General features: G+C 50.9%; 2 protein-coding genes and 1 long non-coding RNA gene across 10 annotated transcripts in view; 1 reads left to right on the top strand and 2 right to left on the bottom strand.

Annotated features, from left to right (window-relative positions):
• CHRNE (cholinergic receptor nicotinic epsilon subunit) overlaps positions 1 to 641 on the bottom strand; it is a 30,588-nt gene extending 29,947 nt beyond the window's left edge. Inside the window, exon 1 of the mRNA XM_082197731.1 lies at positions 484 to 641. The gene's annotated coding sequence lies outside the window, so the exon portion shown is untranslated. The remainder of the gene's footprint in view (positions 1 to 483) is intronic.
• LOC309518140 overlaps positions 1 to 22,708 on the top strand; it is a 178,407-nt gene that overhangs the window by 43,261 nt on the left and 112,438 nt on the right. The gene's annotated exons all lie outside the window — the stretch shown is intronic.
• MINK1 (misshapen like kinase 1) overlaps positions 7,167 to 22,708 on the bottom strand; it is a 60,615-nt gene continuing 45,073 nt past the window's right edge. For all 8 annotated transcript variants that reach the window (XM_082197488.1, XM_082197489.1, XM_082197491.1 and 5 more), the window contains 11 exons: positions 21,682 to 21,796; positions 18,091 to 18,237; positions 15,183 to 15,294; positions 14,246 to 14,404; positions 14,004 to 14,147; positions 12,026 to 12,160; positions 11,515 to 11,615; positions 10,949 to 11,098; positions 10,690 to 10,849; positions 9,143 to 9,282; positions 7,167 to 8,805 (listed from right to left, as the gene is read on the bottom strand). In XM_082197488.1, the coding sequence (XP_082053614.1) occupies positions 8,722 to 8,805; positions 9,143 to 9,282; positions 10,690 to 10,849; positions 10,949 to 11,098; positions 11,515 to 11,615; positions 12,026 to 12,160; positions 14,004 to 14,147; positions 14,246 to 14,404; positions 15,183 to 15,294; positions 18,091 to 18,237; positions 21,682 to 21,796 (1,447 nt within the window). In that variant the 3' untranslated portion in view covers positions 7,167 to 8,721. The remainder of the gene's footprint in view (positions 8,806 to 9,142; positions 9,283 to 10,689; positions 10,850 to 10,948; positions 11,099 to 11,514; positions 11,616 to 12,025; positions 12,161 to 14,003; positions 14,148 to 14,245; positions 14,405 to 15,182; positions 15,295 to 18,090; positions 18,238 to 21,681; positions 21,797 to 22,708) is intronic.

The following is a 22,708-nucleotide window of genomic DNA, read 5'->3' as shown; positions in this document are numbered from 1 at the left end:
TTCAGTGTTTTTTTACAAAAAATATGCTTTGTAATGGGTATGAACTGCTGTATATTTTGGAGTGGTACCTCGGGTTACATACGCTTCAGGTTACAGATATGATACGATATCTTTATTGTCATTGTCCCATACAGAACAATGAAATTGAAAAATCTACATAAGACATTCAAAACCCCTCAAAACTCTGAAACCCCATTTTAAAATACACTATACTATAGAGACTACCTTACACTGCGTTTAGAACCAGAATTGCATTTGGATAGAAACTGTTTCTCAGGCTGCTAGTCCTAGTCTTTCATAGAATCCTAGAATCCTAGAGTTGGAAGAGACCACAAGGGCCACCGAGTCCAACCCCCTGCCAAGCAGGAAACACCATCAGAGCACTCCTGACATATGGTTGTCAAGCCTCTGCTTAAAGACCTCCAAAGTAGGAGACTCCACCACACTCCTGGGCAGCAAATTCCACTGTCGAACAGCTCTTACTGTCAGGAAGTTCTTCCTAAGGTTTAGGTGGAATCTTCTTTCTTGTAGTTTGGATCCATTGCTCCGTGTCCGCTTCTCTGGAGCAGCAGAAAACAACCTTTCTCCCTCCTCTATGTGACATCCTTTTATATATTTGAACATGGCTATCATATCACCCCTTAACCTCCTCTTCTCCAGGCTAAACATGCCCAGCTCCCTTAGCCGTTCCTCATAAGGCATCGTTTCCAGGCCTTTGACCATTTTGGTTGCCCTCCTCTGGACACGTTCCAGTTTGTCAGTGTCCTTCTTGAACTGTGGTGCCCAGAACTGGACACAGTACTCCAGGTGAGGTCTGACCAGAGCAGAATACAGTGGCACTATTACTTCCCTTGATCTAGATGCTATACTCCTATTGATGCAGCCCAGAATTGCATTGGCTTTTTTAGCTGCCGCGTCACACTGTTGGCTCATGTCAAGTTTGTGGTCAACCAAGACTCCTAGATCCTTTTCACATGTACTGCTCTCAAGCCAGGTGTCCCCCATCTTGTGTTTGTGCCTCTCATTTTTTTTGCCCAAGTGCAATACTTTACATTTCATAGAATCATAGAATCCTAGAGTTGGAAGAGACCACAAGGGCCATTGAGTCCAACCCCCTGCCAAGCAGGAAACACCATCAGAGCACTCCTGACATCTGGTTGTCAAGCCTCTGCTTAAAGACCTCCAAAGCAGGAGACTCCACCACACTCCTTGGCAGCAAATTCCACAGCAAATTATTTCAGAAGCTGAAAGAGATCATTTCCGGGGTGCGCACTATCCTGCGCTATCTCTGCAGCTTTTTTATGGCACCTGGAAGCATAGATTTGATCCAAGGTGGGAAGAGTGCACCCAATTATTCTCTCTGCAGTCTTTGAAATCCTGGACAGCATTGGTTTTCCCCTGACTGTACAGCTCCCAAACCACACACACAGAAATAGTACCTCCGGTGAAGAACTTTGTTTCAGGATGAGAACAGAAATCGTGCGACGGCAGCGGGAGGCCCCATTAGCTAAAGTGGTGCTTCAGGTTAAGAACAGTTTCAGGTTAAGAACGGACCTCTGGAATGAATTAAGTACTTAACCTGAGGTACCACTGTACCACTGTTTTTTTCCTAAGCACATATGCACATGCTCACATAGAGAGAGATATGTACCAAAAAGGGGGGGGGACACAGTCACAGTTTGAACATAGGGAGAGCCTTCAGGGTCAGGCCAAAGGGTCAGTTCAGCATCCTGCTCTCAGAGTGGCCAACTTGATGCCCAATATGGGAAACTAGCAAGCCGGATTTGAGCATAGCAACCGCTCCCCCATCCTGAGGTTCCCAAGCATTATTGCCCAGCTGCCCTCGGCTGCCCTCTCCTCTTCCATGAATTTGTCCCATTCTTTTAAAAAGCCATCCAGGTTGGTAGCCTTCCCGCCCCTCCAGTGGCAGGGAGTTCCATAAGCTTAACTCTGCACTGCGTGAAGAAGGGTTTTGTTTTACCTGCCCAGCATCTTCCAGCATTCAGCTTCATGCCATGACCACGTGGGAGAAAAACATGGCTCTAGCTACTTTATCCAGACGATGCATTATTTTATAAACTTCTAGCTTGCAGCCGGAAAAAAGGGGTCAGAGGAACTCACTCCCACTGCCTCGGATGCCTACCTGCGAAACCCAATCTCAGAGCAGGAGACTCTTCCATCTCAGTCGTGGGTTTGAGCCCCAAGTTGGGTAAAAAAGGTTCCCGCATTGCAGTGGGGGTGGTCCCTTCCAGCTCAGCAGTTCTTGTTGTTGTTTAGTTGTTTAGTCGTGTCGGCCTCTTCGTGACCCCCTGGACCAGAGCACGCCAGGCCCTCCTGTCTTCCACTGCCTCCCGCAGTTTGGTCAAACTCAAGTTAGTGGCTTTGAGAACACTGTCCCACCATCTCGTCCTCTGTTGTCCCCTTCTCCTTGTGCCCTCCGTCTTCCCCAACATCAGGGTCTTTTGCAGGGAGTCTTCTCTTCTCATGAGGTGGCCAAAGTCTTGGAGCCTCAGCTTCAGGGTCTGTCCTTCCAGTGAGCACTCAGGGCTGATTTCCTTCAGAATGGAGAGGTTGGATCTTCTTGCAGTCCATGGGACTCTCCAGAGTCTCCTCCAGCACCATAATTCAAAAGCATCCATTCTTCGACGATCAGCCTTCTTGATGGTCCAGCTCTCACTTCCATACATAACTACTGGGACAACCATGGCTTTAACTATATGGACCTTTGTTGGCAAGGTGATGTCTCTGCTTTTTAAGATGTTGTCTAGGTTTGCCATCGCCTTTCTCCCAAGGAGCAGGCGTCTTTTAATTTCAGCAGTTCTAGGATTCTATAAACCCAGTGGTCGCTGACCATTGGAGAATGAATCGGTGCCTTTTTGTGGGGTCTGGCCCAGTTCTTGAATAAGACTAGATAGTAGGGTTTTTTTGAGGGGCGGGGCGGGCGGGCAATGGGCTGACTTGCAAGGAGCAGGAACGTGCCGCAAAAGTTGTGAGATAGACTGAAAGGTTTTGCTTCGGTGCAGCGTAGAAGGTAAAATAGCTATATAATGAAGTGAAAAAGGTATTTAAGTATAATTTTAGTAAAAAAAAAACCCAGAGGCATTTTTGCTGGGGTTAATTGGTGAGGAAATAATAATAATAAAAAAGATGTAAATTTGTTCATGTATGCCACAATGGCTGCAAGAATACTTCTGGCCCAGAAATGGAAGCAGCTGGAACCTCCTACACTGGAAGATTGGCAGATAAAGATGGTTGAGTACAGCTGACGGGTAAGATACGGAATTGGCGTGACGAACTGTTTCAAAAGGACTGGAGCAAATCTATATTTTATATGAAAGAAAACTGTAAACATTTGAAAACTTTTGTAGGTTTGAGCTGAAATGTTTGGTAATGTGGAAATAAGGAGCTGATGTACGTATAAGGAGGTGAATGTCAAAAGAAGATATAAGATAAAAAAGTGGCTACAGAAATGCGAAGAAATTGTAAAAGATGTTTGGAAGTCAGAAAGAGGGAGGGAAGGAAGTCGATGCTTTGTTTGAGCAATGCTTTAAGTTATGGGTTTGTGTTACGAAATTTGGAAAATCAATAAAAAATATGTTAAAAAAATAAAATTTAAAAAAGGTAAAATAGCTACCACTGGACTTAAGGACTCAGCACCAACTCCAGAAGGGAAAGACACCCACCACTCCCTTGGGGAGATTTCCCTTGGCAACAGAGTGTGGGGAAATCACAGAACTGGAAGGGAACCCCAAAGGTCATCTTCTCCAACTCCCTTCGATGCAGGAACCACACAGATAAGCATCCCTGGCAGGTGGTGCCCCCCCACATCTGTTTAACCTCCACCCCAAAGGGAGAGCCCGCCACCTTCTGTGCCACCGCCAAACAGCTCTTGCCAGCTGGCACTGCCAGGAAGTTATTCTCAAGGTTGTGTTGGAATCTCCTTGCCATTTGAACCCATTGCTTCAATACCCTGCCCTCTGGGCAGAGGTCATCTGCCCTGCACCCCACATTTAGGCAGGGTCCCCCATTCCGCAGCGGGTGGAGAGGGGTCTCCTCTGCTTTCCACCCCCTCCTTAAGCACCGATATATCTATGAAGGTGCTTAACGATAGATATAATAGTCTCTCATTTCTTATTTTCGGCACCCACAACGGTGCGGGGGGCCCTGCGAGGCTGCAGGTAACAGCCATGGTTTTGCAGGAGAAAGGATGGAATGCTAAGAGAAGCGTGTTGGGGGGGTTACCCCAGAAGAGTGAAGAAAGGCCCTGATCTCCCCCCCCCACCATTCCTCTCGGCCCGCCAGTCGCTTACCTTCCTTCCCAGCCTCATCAAATGCAATAAAAAAATAAAGGGGGGGTCCTTGAGCTGGCCACACCTGAGCGACGTTCTGGACCTGAGCAACTGGGTTACGGATCTCGCTGGTCAGAAAGAGCCAGGGGTCGCTCCTTCAAGGAGAGAGGCTTGAGGCCCTCGTTCCTACGGGACGGCCTCTCCTGGTCTGCCCCGCAGAGGACCTCAAGGTCCATGAATAAGTTTAGAGGTCCCGGGCCCTAAGGAAGTCAGATTATCCTCCCCCAGGGCCAGGGCCTTCTCAGTGGTGGCTCCCACCTGGTGGAATGCTCTGTCCCATGAGACCAGGGCCCTGCAGGATTTAACCTCCTTCCGCAGGGCTTGTAAGACAGAGCTATTCCGCCTGGCTTTCAACCTGAACTTAGCCTGATCTTTTATTCCCCTTCCATCCCTCCCTCTCCCCTTTTTATGAATATTCCCCGCTCTGAGACCCCACAGCTAATTCTCCCCTGGTCTCCTCACTGGCCCAAATAGGACTAATTTAGCCAGCTAGCCCTGGTGATCATCTAATGTTTATTGGATGGATTCCCCCCCCTAAATTTATTTTTGAATTCTGAATTTATTGTTATTCATGTTTTATTCTGTATTTTATGCTATTTTTTGTTGCCTTAAGTGTTTTAAATTTGTTAGCCGGGGTGTAAGTAAGTAAATAATAAAATAATAATAATAAAAGCTGAGTTCCCCTCACAGGGTTGTCCCACCACCAGGGACCTAGACCGGACCTTCTGTGGAAATGATCAGCCTCGCTGCTTCCTTGTGAGTAAACCACAACTCTGGTGTTGTGTATAGGCAAGGACTGGTCCGGTTTTGGAACCACAGAGCTCTGGTGTGTTTTGTGTTCTGATCTGACCTGCCTGCTTTTCCTCTACTCCAGTTATTTTGAATAAAGTTTCCTAATTTGACCACCAGTGTGCGTGTGCAATTGCCAACCTTGGGGTTTTTAGGATCCACCACATGCCCAGAGGCTTGGAGTTCCTGCTGCTGGGAGTTTAGGATCAGAGCTAAGAAGCCAGGATGCTCTTCTGAGATCTGGGAGAGACGGGAGCATGGGCTGCCCTTACTCTCCGAGTAACTTGCAAGGGAACTGCCTGGGACAGGGGTCTGCAACCTTTAAGACAAAAAGAGCCACTTGGACCCGTTTCCAAAGGAAAAAAAACCTGGGAGCCGCAAAACCATTGCAACATTTAAAACAGCGGGTGGGAAGGTAACGTCGGGACGGTGCGTTACTAACGCACGCACCGCCCCCATGCGACGTCACAGCCAGTAGAGCGCCTGCCACAGTGGGGAGTGTCGGGGCGCACAATGCGCCTCCTCCCCTTGCTAGTATCCGCCCCGGAGCCGCGGCAAAGGTGTAAAAGAGCCACATGCGGCTCCGGAGCCGCGGGTTGCAGACCCCTGGCCTGGGAGATGCAGAGGGTGTTGGTGTCAGAGTCCCTGGGTCTTAGCGGATTTAGTGGGGTCTGCCAGGGAAACGAGCAAGTTGCCTTGATCCCGGACTAGGATAAGGGAGCTGACCCTGCTTCTCCCAGCAATTTGCAGATCGGTTGAACAGAGGGGTGCTGGGTGCTCAGGCTGGGAACTGCTTTGCTGCCTCTGCTTTGCACACCTGTAGGAGTGTCTCCATCCCCATCGTCCAGCCTGGACACGGAGGTCCAGCTCCGAGGTCCTTCTGGTGGTTCCCTCCCTGTGAGAAGGCAGGTTACAGGGAACCAGGCAGAGGGCCTTCTCGGTGGTGGCTCCCGCCCTGTGGAACGCCCTCCCACCAGATGTCAAGGAAATGAACTTACTTTCAGAAGACACCTGAAGGCAGCCCTGTAGAGGGAAGTTTTAAATGTGAGATGTTTTATTATTATGCTTTCATACTTGCTGGAATCCCCCCAGAGCGGCTGGGGCAACGTAATGCTATTGTAAATGTAAGAAAAGCTTGCCAGGCCAGGTCTCTGGCCCACTTGGCCCAATATCCTGTTCTCACCAGGTGACTCTTTTGGGAAACCCGCAAGAAGGAGCCAATCTCTCCTCCTGTGGTTTCCGGACACTGATATTCAGATGCCTTGCTGCCTCTGTCTTTGCAGGCACAGCACAGCCTGTTACAATCCCTGCTCTGTGATTGCAGTCATGGGATTGTTGTCTTTCACATATGTTTTGACTCCACAAAATGGGAAGTGACAAAAAAAAGAGGTTTGTGTTACTGCGTTCCATGAAGTGGGACTATTGTCCTTTTTCTCTTTGCTGTCTGATGCTAGAGAGGGACCCATGTTGCAGTGCTCCATGTGTGTTTATATGTAAATACAGTGGTGCCTCGCAAGACCAAAAGAATCCGTTCTGTGATTCTCTTCGTCTGGCAGTTTTTTTGTCTTGCGAAGCAAGCCCATTGACAGATTAGAGGATTAGCGCTATTAGCGGCTTTTAGCGGCTTATCTGCTGATCGGATCAGTTGATAAGTGGCTTAGCGGCTTAGAAAAAGGGGGGGAAGGGAAAAAAACCAGCAGGAACTCGCAAGACATTGTCGTCTTGCGAAGCAAGCCCATAGGAAATTCGTTTTGCGAAGCACCTCCAAAACGGAAAACTCTTTCGTCTAGCAAGTTTTCCGTCTTGCGAGGCACCACTGTAAAGTAGATTAGCGCAAATGCTGAGGTTTCATGCTGAGCCAAGGACTGGAGCTGGCCCGGCTTACCAGCCGGTGGGCTGGAGGCAGCTGGCGGCTTGCAAATTGCCCCCCTTCCCTTGGAAGCATCCCAACAGCCACTTCCAGGTTCCTACTGGGTGCAAGGATAGAGAGACCTGGGTGCCCTGGGAAAAGAGAGACAGCCACGCGAGGAGGACTCACAGATTTTGGTTCTTTTATTAAACAGATGTTGTCTTCATCATCATCATCATCCCAAGGCCACCGCTGATTGCTGGAGGGCGGGGTGGGGTGGGGGGCTGCTCCCTTCGCCCACGCTGGGGTCCGGGAGGGTTATATACAAACGCAAGCGAAAATACAGAAGAAACCAAAGTTGCCCAAGGAAGGGGGGGGGGGCGGGGAGAGGGTTGCGCAAGGGGATCTGGCCTCGTGGCCCCCGCCTCTCTCCAGCGCCCCCCATGGGAAGCCCCAAACCCAGTGAGGAATCAACAGCGGGGCACAGCAAAGACAGGCAGTTTGCTTCTGCTTAGGGAAGAAGCCAACTTCACCTCCTGTCTCCCCCACAACACCCTGGGAAGGAAAAAGCTGCCTTGCAGGGTTTGGGGTGGGGTGGGGTGGGGGGAGACACTGCCAAGCCCCCCCCAGCTTCCTGCTCCCCCTTCCCAATCCACTAACCACCCTGATTAGGTGGGCCCAGTTAAAGTGCTTTGTTAGTTAATTACTTAATCGCCATTACAAAAAGGAATAATTAAAGCAAAATATACACAGCTCCCCCCACGGGTGGCTGGGGGGCGGGAGAGAATTCTGATATACATCCAACACACGTCCCATGGCTGGCTGGTCAGGGGGGGGGCGGGTCAGGAGGGAGGTGCCAGCGGTTTTGTCCCCCGAAACTTACTGGTGAGCCAGGATGGGGGGGGCAACCTCATTCTCAGTCTCTTATCACTCCCCCCACGGATATGAGAGAGAGAGAAAGGAAGCCAGCAGGTGGAGATGCTTGCCACGTGCTGCAAGAATATTATTATTTTTTTGGGGGGGGGGTTTCACAAAGCCAGAGAGGTCTACCTGCAAGGGACATGGGGGAAATGGCTCAGAATGGGAGCATATCCACACTTCCTCCTCCTCTTCTCTCCCCCCTCCCCTCCGCAAAAGTGGCCCCCAGCTACTCCCCACACCCTGTCCCCATAAGCTGTGGGGAGCTGCAGTTTCCCTCCTCCTCTGATTGGAAGATAGGAAAGGGGGGGGGGACGGACGGGATTCTCCCAGCTGCTTTTATTTACATGATTTGGCTTTGATAATAAAACCCTGCCCCAGAGGCCGTTCCGCCCCCCCCCCCATCCTCTTTGGGACACTGAAATACTGCTGAATTCTGGGATGAGAAGGGGGGGGGGTTAGGCGCTGGTCCCCACGCCCCTCCCCAACCACCCTGATGTGGGACCACCACGATAGGCAGCAAGGGATGGCTGTCTTTTTTAGGACTGGACCCTTCCCAGCCCAGCCACGCACCCGACGTCTTTCCTATCAGAAACAGAAGAGTTAAAGGGGGGTGCAGAGGCCCCCCAAGGGCAGCCGAGAGGAGGGGAGGGCGGGACTGAGAAGTGACCCGCCAAGGCATCACTTTCACTTTCACGGGATGGTCTTCTCTGGGCCGTCTGGCATCTGACGAGACCCTCCTCCTCCTTCTCCCCCCCCCCTCCGCCACGGAGTGGGGCAAGCAGGAGGGGCGGGATGGGGCGAGCCCCCCTGCCCTCACCAGTTCATGATGCAATTCCTGTTCAGGGTCATGAAGTAGACCTGGCTGCTGCCCCCAGAGCGAACGGAGGCGAAGAAGACCTGCAGGGAGGGACGAAGGAAGGAGGGCGTGAAGGAAGAGCAGGCAGTCAGGGGGGGTCAGGAATCACCCCCCCCCAAAGTCCCTCTGCAGTCAAGCAGTGGCCCTCCCAGTGACTATGCTAGCTGGCTCCAATGACTGATGCAGCAAAGAGGAAGAGGAGACTGGCAGGGGGTCTGCCACGAGTGCCCCCTCCACCCTGCTGGCAGCAGCAAATGTGGAGCCAGCCGGGATGGCGCAGTTGTGCCTTGAGACAAGAAAACACACACACACACCGCCAGCCCCCAGCTCAAGTGGAGTCTGGCGGGGCTGGATCCAGGGGTTGTGACTCGCACCCACCTTGTCGTTGCGCTCGCACAGGAACTTCAGGCGCTGCGCCCGCTTGTGCATGAAGACGCCGTCCAGGTGCCCCGTCTCTACCGAGCGGATCTCAATGGCTTTCTCGCCCCAACCCATGATCTGATTGGAGCAGATATAAGCTGAGGGGCAGGGGGAGAGAAAGGGGGACACGTGAGGCTTCCTCGCTGAGCACGGGGCGGGTGTGTGCCAAGCCCACAAGGAAGACAGGAAGCGGCTGCAGCTCAGCAACGGGTCCCAAAGGCCACTCTGTCACGGGATGCCCCGGGGGCCAGGAGGGTCTCTGCCCGCTGTTCTGCCAGCTGCAGCCCCTTTGGGGCCTAGGTGACACGGCCACCACCCCCTGGCAGCTTCCAGATTAGAATACAGTGGTACCTCAGGTTACATAAACTTCAGGTTACATACGCTTCAGGTTACAGACTCCGCTAACCCAGAAATAGGACCTCGGGTTAAGAACTTTGCTTCAGGGTGAGAACAGAAATCACGCAGCAGCGGCAGTGGGAGGCCCCATTAGCTAAAGTGGTGCTTCCGGTTAAGAACAGTTTCAGGTTAAGAACGGACCTCCGGAACGAATTAAGTACTTAACCCGAGGTACCACTGTACTGAAACACACTCTGCATGGGGCTGCCCTTGAAGACGGCTCAGAAACGCACCAGTCACCTTACTGCTTTTATATACAGTGGATGCTCGGGTTGCAAACGTGATTCGTGCGGGACGCAACCCGCAGGGCCGCATCTGTTTGCAACCTGCAGCGTCGCGTCTGCGCGGGTCGCGATTCAGCACATACGCAAAGCACGATTTAGCGCTTCTGCACATGCACGAGTGCCGAAACCCGGAAGGAACCCGTTCCACTACTTCTGGGTTTGGCGTGTCCGTAACCCGAAAATGTGCAACCTGAAGCGCCTGTAACCCGAGGTATGACTGTACTGTATTGATCTACTGCCCAGATTCAGGGGAAAAACTAAGCATGAGGGGGGAAATTGTGACAGTAAGAGCTGTTTGACAATGGATCAAAGGCCTTTGGGAGGTTGGGGACTCCTGATACCTTGAAGTTTTTAAAGCAGAGGCTGGATTACTATCTGTCAGGAATGCTTCAGCTGCCATTCTTTAATAATAATAATAAATTTTATTTATACCCCACCCTCCCCAGCCAAGACCGGGCTCAGGGCGGCTAACACCAGGCATAAAAACAATTGATTAAAATACAACTTAAAAACAAGATTAAAATACAGCATTAAAATGCAGCCTCATTTCGGTAGAAACTCAAATCAAAAACTTTTTGGGGATGAAAACGTCAAGTCTTCACCAAGGCAGGGGGCTGGACTAGATGACTCTGGGGGGTCCCCTTCCAGTGCTACAATCCCATGGTTCTGTGAGGCTGCTGCTGGAGACTGACTTTGGGATGTTCAGCAAGGAAAGGGGCCCCACACCGCTCAGAGCTGCAACACTCCCCCTGTTGCATTGCAGGCCCCTCAGCATCTAGACTGCAGGGCCCCCACCCTGAGCGCCCCCTGCTGCTCCAGGCTTACCGACAGAGGTGGGCATCTCCCCCCACTGCAGCACGACGTCCTTGATGATGCGCCCGTAGGTGTTGACGTAGACGCCCTCGTCTTCGTAGCAAAGAAGCATCTCCATCCCTTCGGTGTTGGTCAGGAAGATGATGGCATGGGGGGTGACCTGCGACTGGATCTGGGGCGGCAGGAGGAGGAGGAGAAGGGAGGCTTACGTGAGGCCCACCCGCCCACCCCCACAGCCTGCTCCCCTCCTCCGCCCGCGGGCCAGGCTTACATGTACTGGTATATAGATGTCGTAGTTGTTTCCTGAGTCCACGTCGATGGCGTGGAAGCCGGCGCAGGATCCGTAGATCACTTTGAGCCGCTGGCCCTCCTCCACCGTCAGCTCCACCAGCAGCGGCCGGTGAGGCAAGTCAGCAAAAGACTGGAAGACAAAGCAGGAGGAGGCAGGAAGGGTGTTGCGTGGGGGGGGGTTCTGGCCACGACGAGCCACCCAGGACCCCTTCCAACGCCACAATCCTATGACCTCGGAAGGGGGTGGATGCCACACCTGTTAGGGGTTCTTCAGCGGTCACCCCTTCACTGCACCTGGGGGCTGGGCTGGATGGCCCCTGGGTGCCCCTTCCAACTCGGACGCTCTCCTCCCAGTCACCAAATCAGTCCTCTCTCCCCTGATCCTTCCAGCCAAGCCACACTTTCGTGAGGCTTCCGCTGCTATCAAAACCCGCTCCCCACGGTGAAAATCAGGGGCCCTGCCGTGCAGATTTCAGGGTGTCCTGCAGAGCCCCAAAGGCTCCCTTCTCCCCCAGGGAGACCCCCCGATTCCAGCCTCCCCAGTACCTTGAAGGCCATGAATTTGTGGTAGGGCTTGGGTGCCCAGGCATAGACTTCCACTGAGTTCTTGAGTGCAATGACCAGGAACTTGATCCGCTCGTATTTCACTGAGGGAAAGAACCAGGAAGGGGGGGGGAATGTTAGGGCTGGACCCCACACCTTCCCTTCATAACCTGTGGCAGTTCCAGGCTCAAGGGGCTCCCCCTGCTGGCTTCAAGAAAGAGAGAGCGAGCTTGGCCATGAGAGACGGATCGTTGGGACTGAGGAACTCCCTGCCACTGGATCCCAGTAACTGGGAATTGCAGGAGAGGAGAGTGTTGCTCTTCTGCTTGGATCCTGCACCTGGGCTACTCACTGAGGCATCAACCTTACCGTAATTGGTGGGTTTGGCCAAAATTAATTCTTCCTGGGGCAGGTGGTTTCTGGGCTGAATTGTCAACGTGTCTGCCCCCTGGGGTGGGGTGTGGTGGGGTCTCCTGGCCCCGACCGCTCAGCCCGGGACCTGCACCCCACTTACCCACGCGGTAGTGGACACAGCCCTCCATGTCCCCCACGGTGGTCCAGCCTTGCTTCTTCTCCACTTCGGGGTCGTTGTGCAAAATTTTGTTCCGCAGCCAGGAGAGGTAGTAGACGCGAAGCTTGTTCCTCTTCCCTAAGGGGGGGGGGCGGGGAGAGAGAGAGAACCAAGGATCCTTTATTCACAGGTCAGGGGAGAAAAAAGGGGGGCAGGGGGTCGGGGTGTGCGTGGTTTCCTGCAGGACGTGTGTGTGCAAGAGATTCCCAAGGCCTACAATTCCAGAGCCCTCTCCTTGGGCAGGGCCGTGCTTCCGTGTCAAGGCGCACGGCAGCCGAAGGGAGGCCCACGGCAAAGAGTCAAGTCGTTATCGCCAAAGTTAACACTGACGAGCCGCTTCCACAGCTCTTCCCCAGGTCCGGAAGCTATAGAGTAAAAAGGCAAAGGGACCCCTGACCATTAGGTCCAGTCGTGCCCGACTCTGGGCTTGCGGCGCTCATCTCGCTTTGTTGGCCGAGGGAGCCGGAGTACAGCTTCCGGGTCATGTGGCCAGCAGGACTAAGCCGCTTCTGGCGAACCAGAGCAGCGCACGGAAACGCCGTTTACTTTCCCGCCGGAGTGGTACCTATTTATCTATTTGCATTTTGAGGTGCTTTTGAACTGCTAGGTGGGCAGGAGCAGGGACTGAGCAACGGGAGCTCACCCCGTCACAGGGATTTGAACTGCTGACCTTCTGATCAGCAAGTCCTAGACTCTGTGGTTTAACCCACAGCGCCACCCGCGTCCCTCAAGAACTATAGAGCTATAGAGTAGTTGCCACCATAAAATGCATTTCCCAGAAACTGTGCCTGCGTGGAAACGTCCTCTGCTCCTCCCTTTTCAATCCCCTCCTGGTTCCGGGAGACAGCAAGGAAGGAACGGGGGGGGGGGGGGAGCCCCTGGGCCCTTTCCTTTCGGGGCCTGTCTCTTCCTCCTCTGTTTCCACCCCATTCTGTGCTCCCCTCTCCAGTTCTGAAGCTTCTCCTGCCTCCGACTCCTGCCTGCTGGCCGGGGCAGCTCCCCACAAATCGCTGGCCCCCTCTCCCCAGTCAGACTCCAGCCCCCTTTCCCCTGGGGTGCACCCTCCGCAGCGTCCCACCAGTCTCTGACATCCTGTAGCCCCTGTAGGAGTGCAAATATCCAGAGTGTGGGGGGTCAGGTGGGATTACTATGAGGCATTATAAAATATGAAGCAAGCCACTGTGTCCGCAAGGAACACATTGCATTGACTGGGTTTGATTCATTGACAATAATTTCTGATCAAATCCCATAAGCCTCTGCCTCTCTGTCCTATTTCTCTGTCTGACAGGCACGTAAAAGCATTCTAAACACAGGCCAGTTGCTTCATCAGGCATCCTGGGTCACAAAGTTAGCTTTGATGTAGCTATTGTAGCTTGATAATCTTTAGATAGATCTTAACGGCTAGGAAGAGAGTTCACAAGGAGATGGTAAATTCTCCTTCCTTGTCATCCTTCCGTCCTCTCCTGTTTACTCCTTTTATGACCTCCAGAGTTTCCTAAAAGCATTCCTCTTCTCTTCCTCTTTCATTTACTCTGAACTTTACTGTAGTTAAAAGAATTTCTTCTGATCTGACTTTGTCCCCACGTGGGGTTTTTTGAAATGCTCAGAGGAAATCTGATTGGTTCTTACAGACACTGTGTAAAAGTTCTTTTGTGAATAAAACGACCTGGGCCAGGGGGTGGACAGGAATTATTATTATTATTGGCACCACTCCCAGAGTCTTGCTGGTCAAGCCTTGTGTGTATTCTATTAATCAGAGTCCAATCCTTCCTTCTTTTGGGAACGCTACAAGCCCCCTCTCCCTCTGGGACTCCAGGCTTCTTCGCCCTGAACCTTGCTGTGTGTCCATATCAAGAAGTACAGGGCTGTGGGGGGACTTATGGGGAGGCCCTAGGGGGCCAAGGCCGGTCCCACTCCTCACCCGAGATGGTGGTCAGGAGGTTGAGCCCTTCCAGGACGTCCATCTGCTGGAAGCGGCGCCGGTTGATGAGGGTGTAGACCTTGCCTTGCCCACTCCGGTCCAGGAGCATCAGCCCGTTCTCGGTCCCCACCAGCAAGTTGACCCCTAGAGCGTGGGCACCAAGGCAGAGGGTGAGGGAGAGGCCGGGGGGATTGGGAGGGGCAGCCGTGCCCTGGCCCACCCAAGGGTCCCTGCCTCCTCACCCCAGAGGGCGGCACACAGGATCTCCGAGTTGAAGCGCTTCTTGTACTTGCGGATCTCGGGGGTGTCGCTGTGGGGCCGCGTGTTGGTGGGGTTCACGTTGACCACAGAGCCCTTCCGCGCCTCCAGCTGCAGCTGCTCCAGCCGCCCCGGGTCAAACGCTTTGCGGGTGGAAAGAGAGAGAAATCACACAGGTCAAGCCTTCCTAGTTTGCTCCCGGGGTGGGGGAGTGGGAGGGGGGAGCTGAGCTGCCTGAGGGTCTCCTTCGCTGGAAGGCGGCAGCCTCTTCTCAAGAGAGTCTTGACGGCTGTCCGTCATGGATTCTTGAGCTGCGCTTTCTGCTCTGCAGCGGGTTGGGCTAGATGACCCCTGGGATGCCTTCCAGCTCTACGATTCTATGTGAGGACTTGCATAAGCTCCCTGCCCTTCCTGGAGATGCTACCTTTGGGGACTGAATTTGGGGCCTTCCATAAATGGATTTTGTTACCAAATGATTAAAAAACGCTATATGCACTTTGGTCTTCTCGTACCATAAACATGCATGCCATCCAAATCTGTTGTCATGACCCTCAAGGTCCAAAATATCTGTATTTTTTTAAAGTTATCCACTCCTGCAGCCTGCAGGGACAGGACGCTTCATAATATAATTTCAAATCTGGCAGGGAAAATCCACCTCTTTCTTTTGTATCTATAGTAATTTATACTTAATGCTTGGTTCCTTTCCCTGCCAGGTAAATCTAGAAACATCTTTTTGCCATTGTCTGAAGTGTCCCACTCCACTGACTATGGGTATTGTTTGAAATAAAAATTTCTGGGCCCGCGACACGGATCTGTCTGTTTTTTTAACGACAAGTCTGTGCAGCACAGGCTCTCGTGCAGGAGAAAGCAGGCCAAGGGACACCCCTCCCCTCCCCATCTCCCCTCCCTGCAAGGTCTCACCAGTGATGGGGATGGTGTCGCCCCCTCCAGGCGAGCTGTGGTAGATGCCCAAGTCCACAAACATCGTGAAGGAGCTCTTTCCGGGAGCCTTGACCAGCCCCCTTGACTGGTACTGCAATTGAGGGGTGAGAGGGGCGTAGTGAGAGAGAGACAGAAGCAGGTTAGGGGACGATATCCAATGCCTGGAGGAAGGTGGGCTACAATGCCAGGTCCCTGCACTGCCCCAACAAGCCCAAACGCCCAAGGACCGTGCATGGTTTATTTAATTTGCTTTAACTCCCTGTACTTTCCTTCCCTGCCCGCTTAGGATAAAAGGCTAGAGTTTGTAGAATCTCACATTTTATTACAACTACTACCTACGTTTCAAAAAACTAGCTACAAGCCGTTTCTGATTTTGCACAAACCCGATTTGGAACAATTGCCATGAGAATCCCATGAATTGTAAAATCTTGCATTGAACATTTTTTTAAAAAAACCCACAACCGCCACAATCTCTTTCTGCTTAAGTCCTGTTTGGAAGGACTCATGCAGCAATGGCCAGCAAACCCGGTGGCTTTAAAAGAGGATGGAGCAGATTCATGGAGGAGGTGGAGGTAAGAGGTAAAGGACCCCTGGATGGTTAAGTCTAGTCAAAGGTGACTCGGGTTGCGGCGCTCATCTCGCTTTCAGGCCGAGCGAGCCGGCGATTGTCCACAAACAGCTTTCAGCATCATGTGGCCAGCAGGACTAAATCGCTTCTGGTGCAATGGGACACCGTGACAGAAGCCAGAGTGCATGGAAACACTGTTTGCCTTCCCGCCAGAGCGGTACCTATTTATCTACTTGCGCTTGGTGTGCTTTCGAACTGCCAGGTTGGCAGGAGCAGGGACTGAGCAACAGGAGCTCACCCCATCGTGGGAATTTGAACCGCGACCTTCCGATCGGCAAACCCAAGAGGCTCAGTGGTTTAGAGTACAGTGCCACCTGAACTATTGCTGACAAGCTAGGGTGGTTCTGCCCTGCCCTCCGCAGTGGGAGGCAGCAATTCTTTTGCATCCCTGGAAACGGCAGGAGGCGAGAGATGCTCTCGTGCTTCTTGGTTTCCCCTGGGGGCATCTGTTTGGGAAAAGGATGCTCATCCAGTAAGGCTCTCCTTCGGTTCATAAGGGCTGGTGATGTCGAGGCAGAGGACAGATTCTGCTCCCAGAGACCTTCCGCCCAAGCTACCCTCACCTGCTCGCTAAGAGCAAAGAAAAAAGCGCACCATGACCTCTGGCCAATACAGTGGTACCTTGGGTTATATACGCTTCAGGTTACAGACTCCGCTAACCCAGAAATATTACCTCGGTTTAAGAACTTTGCTTCAGGATAAGAACAGAAATCGTGCAGCGGCAGCAGGAGGCCCTATTAGCTAAAGTGGTGCTTCAGGTTAAGAACACTTTCAGGTTAAGAACGGACCTCTGGAACGAATTAAGTACTTAACCCGGGGTACCACCGTATAAGTTTCAATAGTGGGAGGGGTCCCTACTCGCAAATCAATAGTCAATTGTAACAAAAACTAATCCATTCAAAAGTATGTATTCTGACAAGGATTCCAAACTCAAATAGAGAGAATTATTGTGTTATACATATTCTTATGAGTTTGAGTTTGTAATCTCTATTTGAGTTTGTAATCCTTGACAGAATACATACTTTTGAATGGATTTAGTTTTTGTTACAGTTGACTATTTATTTGCGAGTAGGGACCCCTCCTACTACTGAAACTTATATTGGCCAGAGTTTTTGGTGTGCTTTTTTCTTGGGATATTTAATAACATGAACTCCAACTTATTTAACGCAAAGAGCAAAGGGCTGCAACTCCACCCCCCAAAGGCACTGCAGAGAAGCCGAAATGCCCCACAGCGCCAAAGCTCAGGCAGGCGATGTCTGCTCCCCCTCACTCAGACGCAGAGGGCTGGAGCAAAGGAGGAGGAATGTGGCCACGGCCCTACAAGGAGGAGTCACTGCAGGCCAAAGGGGAAAGGAAGTGGGAGGCCCGGAGCAAGCCTCCCTCCCTCTTTTTAAATTGCATTCTACATTAGTTCCCCCCCCATTATGTTTTCACTGTAATTTTATTGGTGTTAGCCGCCCTGAGCCCGGCTCTGGCCGGGGAGGGCGGGGTATAAATAAAATTTATTATTACAGTGGTGCCTCGCAAGACGAAATTAATTCGTTACGCAAGTTTTTTCTTCTTGCGAGTTTTTCGTCTTGCGAAGCACGGTTTCCCATAGGAATGCATTGAAAATCAATCAATGCGTTCCTATGGAGACCGTCCGGGGACAGAGGGGAAGCGCCCCGCGCCTTCCCCTCTGTCCCCGGACCTGTTTAAAGCAAGGGGCGGCGGCGGGAAGATTGCTTCTCCCCGTTGCCTGCCCCGCAATCTCTGGGGACATCTGTCCTCAGACCTGTTTTAAAGCAAGGGAAGGGGCAGCAGGGAGAATCGCTTCTCCCCGTTGCCGCCCCTTGGTTCAAAAGGGGTCCCGCGGGCACCTTCCCCTCTGTCCCCTCTTTTGAAGCAAGGGGCGGAGGGGAGAAGATCGCTTCTCTCCGTTGCCGCCCCTTGGTTCAAAAGGGGTCGGGGAGAGAGGGGAAGGCGCGCACGCGCCTTCCCCTCTGTCCCCGGAGATTGCAGGGCTGGCAACGGGGAGAAGCGATCTTCTCCCCGCCGCCCCTTGCTTCAAAAGAGGTCCGGGGACAGCGGGGAAGACGCGCTGCGCTTCCCCGCTATCCCTGGAGCTTGCGGGGCAAGCTTTGTTTTGCGAAGCAAGCCCATAGGGAAATGCGTCTTGCGAAGCGGCTAAGAAAACGAAAAACTCCTTCGTCTAGCGAGTTTTTCGTCTTCCGAGGCGTTCGTCTTGCGGGGCACCACTGTATTCTTCCCCAAACTCACGTCGGTGGCCGTGTCCTTGGCTGGCGAGGAGGACCCGTTGCTGCTGCTCTTGGCCTCGGTGGGCGAGTGGCTGGGCTGGACCACGTCCGGCAGGTTGGTGTAGCCGTTGCTGTCGCTGTGCAGGAGGCCCCGCTCCTCTTCGGGGGTCTGCGAGAGGGAGGGGAAGAGGGGTGTCAAGGCAGCGGGGACGGAGAAATGGAGCCCTTCAGCGCCATCGGTGGTGGGGTCTTGCAGCCCCTGCGGTGCTCAGCGTACGACACACACACACACACAGGCCTGATAGGTCCAGAGTTTGGTGTCCTGTTTGGAGTGCTGAGTCTCCTGCAACCCCCCCTTAAATCATCCTCACCATCACCCAGCAAGCTTCTTCTTTTTTATTTTATAAAATATTTATTAAAAATTTACAAACATAGGTTCAAAGAACCAAGAAAACTATACCAAAGATTACACATAAACACAAATTTCACAAAAAAGCAAAAAGATAACAAGAAAAACACCAAAAGGAGGACCTAAAAAAGGAAAAGGAAAATACAAAATACAAAAAGCAGATGGCTGAAAAAAAAAGGAAAAAAAAAGAGGGGAAAAAATTTAAAAAAGAAAATAATCAATTTTTCAATATCTTTAGGCTCGTTTACTTATTTCCTTGACCTCCTCACACCTCCCCCTTTTTGTATTCCCGTTTACAAAATCCTTTCAGCAAATCCTTACCCTCTTTCGTTTATCTTTGCTCTGTATCTTAACCTATTATAACTATATATTTCCATCCATATAATGATCTATATTTGCATATTCTTATTAACCTTATTACCAAAACCACTTATTTCCATTCCAACATCATTTTAACATTCATTAATTTTACAGTATTTCTGCAAATAGTCTTTAAATTTCTTCAGGTCTTCTTCCACCATTTCTTCTCCCTGGTCTCGGATTCTGCCAGTCATTTCCACCAGTTCCATGTAGTCCATCACCTTCATCTGCCACTCTTCCAGGGTGGATAGATCTTGTGTCTTCCAATACTTTGCAATAAGTATTCCTGCTGCTGTTGTGGCATACATAAAGAAAGTTCTATCCTTCTTTGGCACCAATTGGCCGACTATGCCCAGGAGGAAGGCCTCTGGTTTCTTCAGGAAGGTATATTTAAATACCTTTTTCATCACCCAGCAAGCTTCTAACCCCCCACGGTGGTGGAGACCAGCTGCGGACGCCACCCCTTTGCCCTGGCTTTTGACACTTGAGGCGTGATGGTTTGGGACCCACCTCATTCTTACGGCCTCAAGCTGTTTTAAATATTGTGCCAGAGATTATTCATGCATGCTACGACTGCCGCCAGAATCTTAGTAGCCCAAAAATGGAAAACTCAGGAAATACCAACATTAGTGGAGTGGCAGACAAAAGCGGTCAAATACATTGAATTAGCAAAACTGACCACAGGATCCGTAACCAAGAGGAAACAAAGTTCAGACGTGAGTGGAGTAAATTTGTGGAGTATATATGCAATATAGAAGTTTAAAGACTGTAGTAGGATTAAAATAAATCTTATGATGTGAATAGGATGTTATTAAGAATCTGTGGAAAATGAAAGATTAATATGAAAACCTGTTGAAGGGAGGAAGTCTATGCTTGGCAGAGCATTGAGGAAATAAGTGTACATAGGACTGTAGAACTTCAGTGTATTTATTTTGTTTTGTTTGTGTTAAAGAAAACTCAATAAAAAGCATTAAATATATATATATTGTGCTTTAACGCATCACCCTTGCCCTGGGGCCTTAGGGCATGTCACAAATGAATAAATATAAAAGCCTCAGGAGGTGGCATTCCTTCCTCTGGCTCCGAGGGCTGGACTAGATGGCCCTTGGAGTACATGGAATTGGCAGAAATGACTGGCAGAATCCGAGACAAGGGAGAAGAGGCGGTGGAAGAAGATTGGAAAAAATTTAAAGACTATCTACAGAAATACTGTAAAATTAATGAATGTTAAAGGGACTGCAAGAAGATCAAACCTCTCCATTCTGAAGGAAATCAGCCCTGAGCGCTCACTGGAAGGACAGATCCTGAAGCTGAGGCTCCAAGACTTTGGCCACCTCATGAGAAGAGAAGACTCCCTGGAAAAGACCCTGATGTTGGGAAAGATGGAGGGCAGGGGGAGAAGGGGACGACGGAGGACGAGATGGTGGGACAGTGTTCTCGAAGCTACCAGCATGAGTCTGACCAAACTGCGGGAGGCAGTGGAAGACAGGAGGGCCTGGCGTGCTCTGGTCCGGGGGGTCACGAAGAGTCGGGCACGACTAAACGACTAAACAACAACAAAGGGATGTTGGATTGAAAACAAGTGGTGTTGGTAAAAAGATTAATAAGAATAAGTAAATATGGATTGATAATGATGGAAAATGTATTTTTAATACAGGTTAAGATGTTGAGTAAGGTTAAGTGATAGAGGGTAAGGATTTGCTGAACTAAATATTTCAACTGGAATACAAAAAGGGAGGTGTGAGGAGGGAGGTGTCAAGAAACTAGTGATTGAAAGATAAGAAAATACTAATCTTTTTTACTCTTTTGCTCTTTTTTCTGTTATTATGTTAACTCTTTTTATTGTGTATTTTGTATGTGTTTTGTGATTTTTCTAATTTTGTTATTTCTATTGGCTTTTGTATTTTATGTTTAAATTTTGAATTTATTGTTTTTTTGTGAAACTTTAATAAATAGCATTAAAAAAAAAAGATGGCCCTTGGAGTCCCTTCCAGTGCTTTCTTCCTAAAAAAAAAATGTTTAGGTGTACTCTCCTTTTCCTACTCATACTGCCCCTCAATGAGGCCAAACTTAAGATTCCCAAGATGTTTAGGGGTATGCGTCCCCCTGCGTCCCCCCAGGAAAAAAGCACTGGTCCCCTTCCAACTCTACAATTCCATGAGCTCAGAAGGCGGTGGACTCTCTTCCTTGGCAGTTTTTAAGCAGAGGTTGGATGGCTGTCTGTCCTGGATGCTTCTGCTGAGATTCCAGCATTGCAAGGGGCGGGCTTGTCAGGAGTTCAGCCTACACACGAGTAGGACACTGGCAGAGACACCTGCCCGACTGGCATGTTCTCTCCCTCCTGGTCGATCGTTCGGGAGCTTCAAAAGCTTTCTTCAGCCTGAACATCACAGCAACCAATGCCAACAGATATCGGCACACTTAGGGATCCGCAGAGTTTGCGCACCTTGCGTGACAGACCTCAGCAACTCAGCATTTTGGCTAATCTACTTTATTGACATATAAACCCACACGGAGCACTGCAACATGGCTCCCTCTCTCTCTAGCATCAGACAGCAAAGAGAAAAAGAACAAAGGACAATAGTCCCACTTCACGGAACACAGGAACACAAACATCCTGTCTCCGTCACTTCCCACTCGGTGGAGTCAAAACATATGTGAAAGACAACAATCCCGTGACGACAATCACGGAGCAGGAATTCTAACAGGGCTAGATGATTTTAGGACTTTTGTACCCCCAGGAAGCAGTTCCTGCACCTCCCAGCCGCAAGAGGGAGAGGCCAGGGGAGGGGTCATCCCTCCACACACACAAACAGGACGGAGGCTGCAAAGCGTGATTCTCACCCGCTGCACCAGCATGGTGCCCTCGCCATAGGAGCTCTCTGAACCGCCACTCCCGCCTGTCAGATCCTCCACGTCATGAACCACCATGGTGCTCACAGAGTCCGTGTCGCCGTCTCTGCAACAGGGAGGGAGAGGTCAGAAGACACACGGACAGGGGGACAGAGGCCACGTAACCCTGCCTCCTCCCCCCCCCGCCCAGAGACCATGAAGTCTGGAAGGAGGCCCAACTAGAAAGGGAAGAGGACAAAGGAAAGTCCCCCCCCCCAATAACACTAGAACCTGTGAGGGTTCAGTGAAGCTGAATATAAAAAAGGGGGGAAAGTCCTTCACACTGAACAGATTCAAACTATGGAACTCCCTGCTGCAGGAGGCAGTGAGGACCAACAACTCGGACACATCAGACTGATTCATGGAGGAGATAATAATAATAATAATAATAATAATAATAATAATAATAATAATAATATTTTATTTATATCCTGCTCAGGGCGGCTAACAAAATTTAAAACACTTTAAAACACTTAATTATAAAAGCAGCATAAAATACAGTATAAAAACATGAATAACAATAAAATTCAAAAATCAATTAGATAATCCCCAGGGCTAGCTGGCTGAATTGGTCCTACTTGGGCCAGCAAGGAGGTCAGAGGAGAATTAGCTGTGGGGTCTCAGAGCGGGTGATCTACATAAAAGGAGAAGGAAGGGAAGGGAGATAAAAGATCAGGCTGAATTCAAATTAAAGGCCAGGCGGAATAGCTCTGTCTTACAGGCCGGTGGAAGGAGGTTAAATCCTGAAGGGCCCTGGTCTCCTGGGACAGAGCATTCCACCAGGTGGGAGCCACCACTGAGAAGGCCCTGGCCCTGGTGAAGGACAGTCTGACTTCCTTAGAGCCCAGGACCTCGAAACTATGGTTCTTCATGGACCTTAAGGTCCTCGGCTTAAGGATGGGAGCAGCGATGGTTCTGAATGCCGGGCGCCGCTGCTCATGTGCTCGGATCCTGCTTGCAGGTTTCCCCTAATGGGCAT

The sequence above is a fragment of the Podarcis vaucheri genome (assembly GCF_965113315.1).
Source record: "Podarcis vaucheri genome assembly, chromosome: 13".
Lineage (NCBI taxonomy): Eukaryota > Metazoa > Chordata > Lepidosauria > Squamata > Lacertidae > Podarcis > Podarcis vaucheri.
Note: the sequence above shows the minus strand (reverse complement) of the source record. Positions and strands in the feature narration are given on the sequence as shown.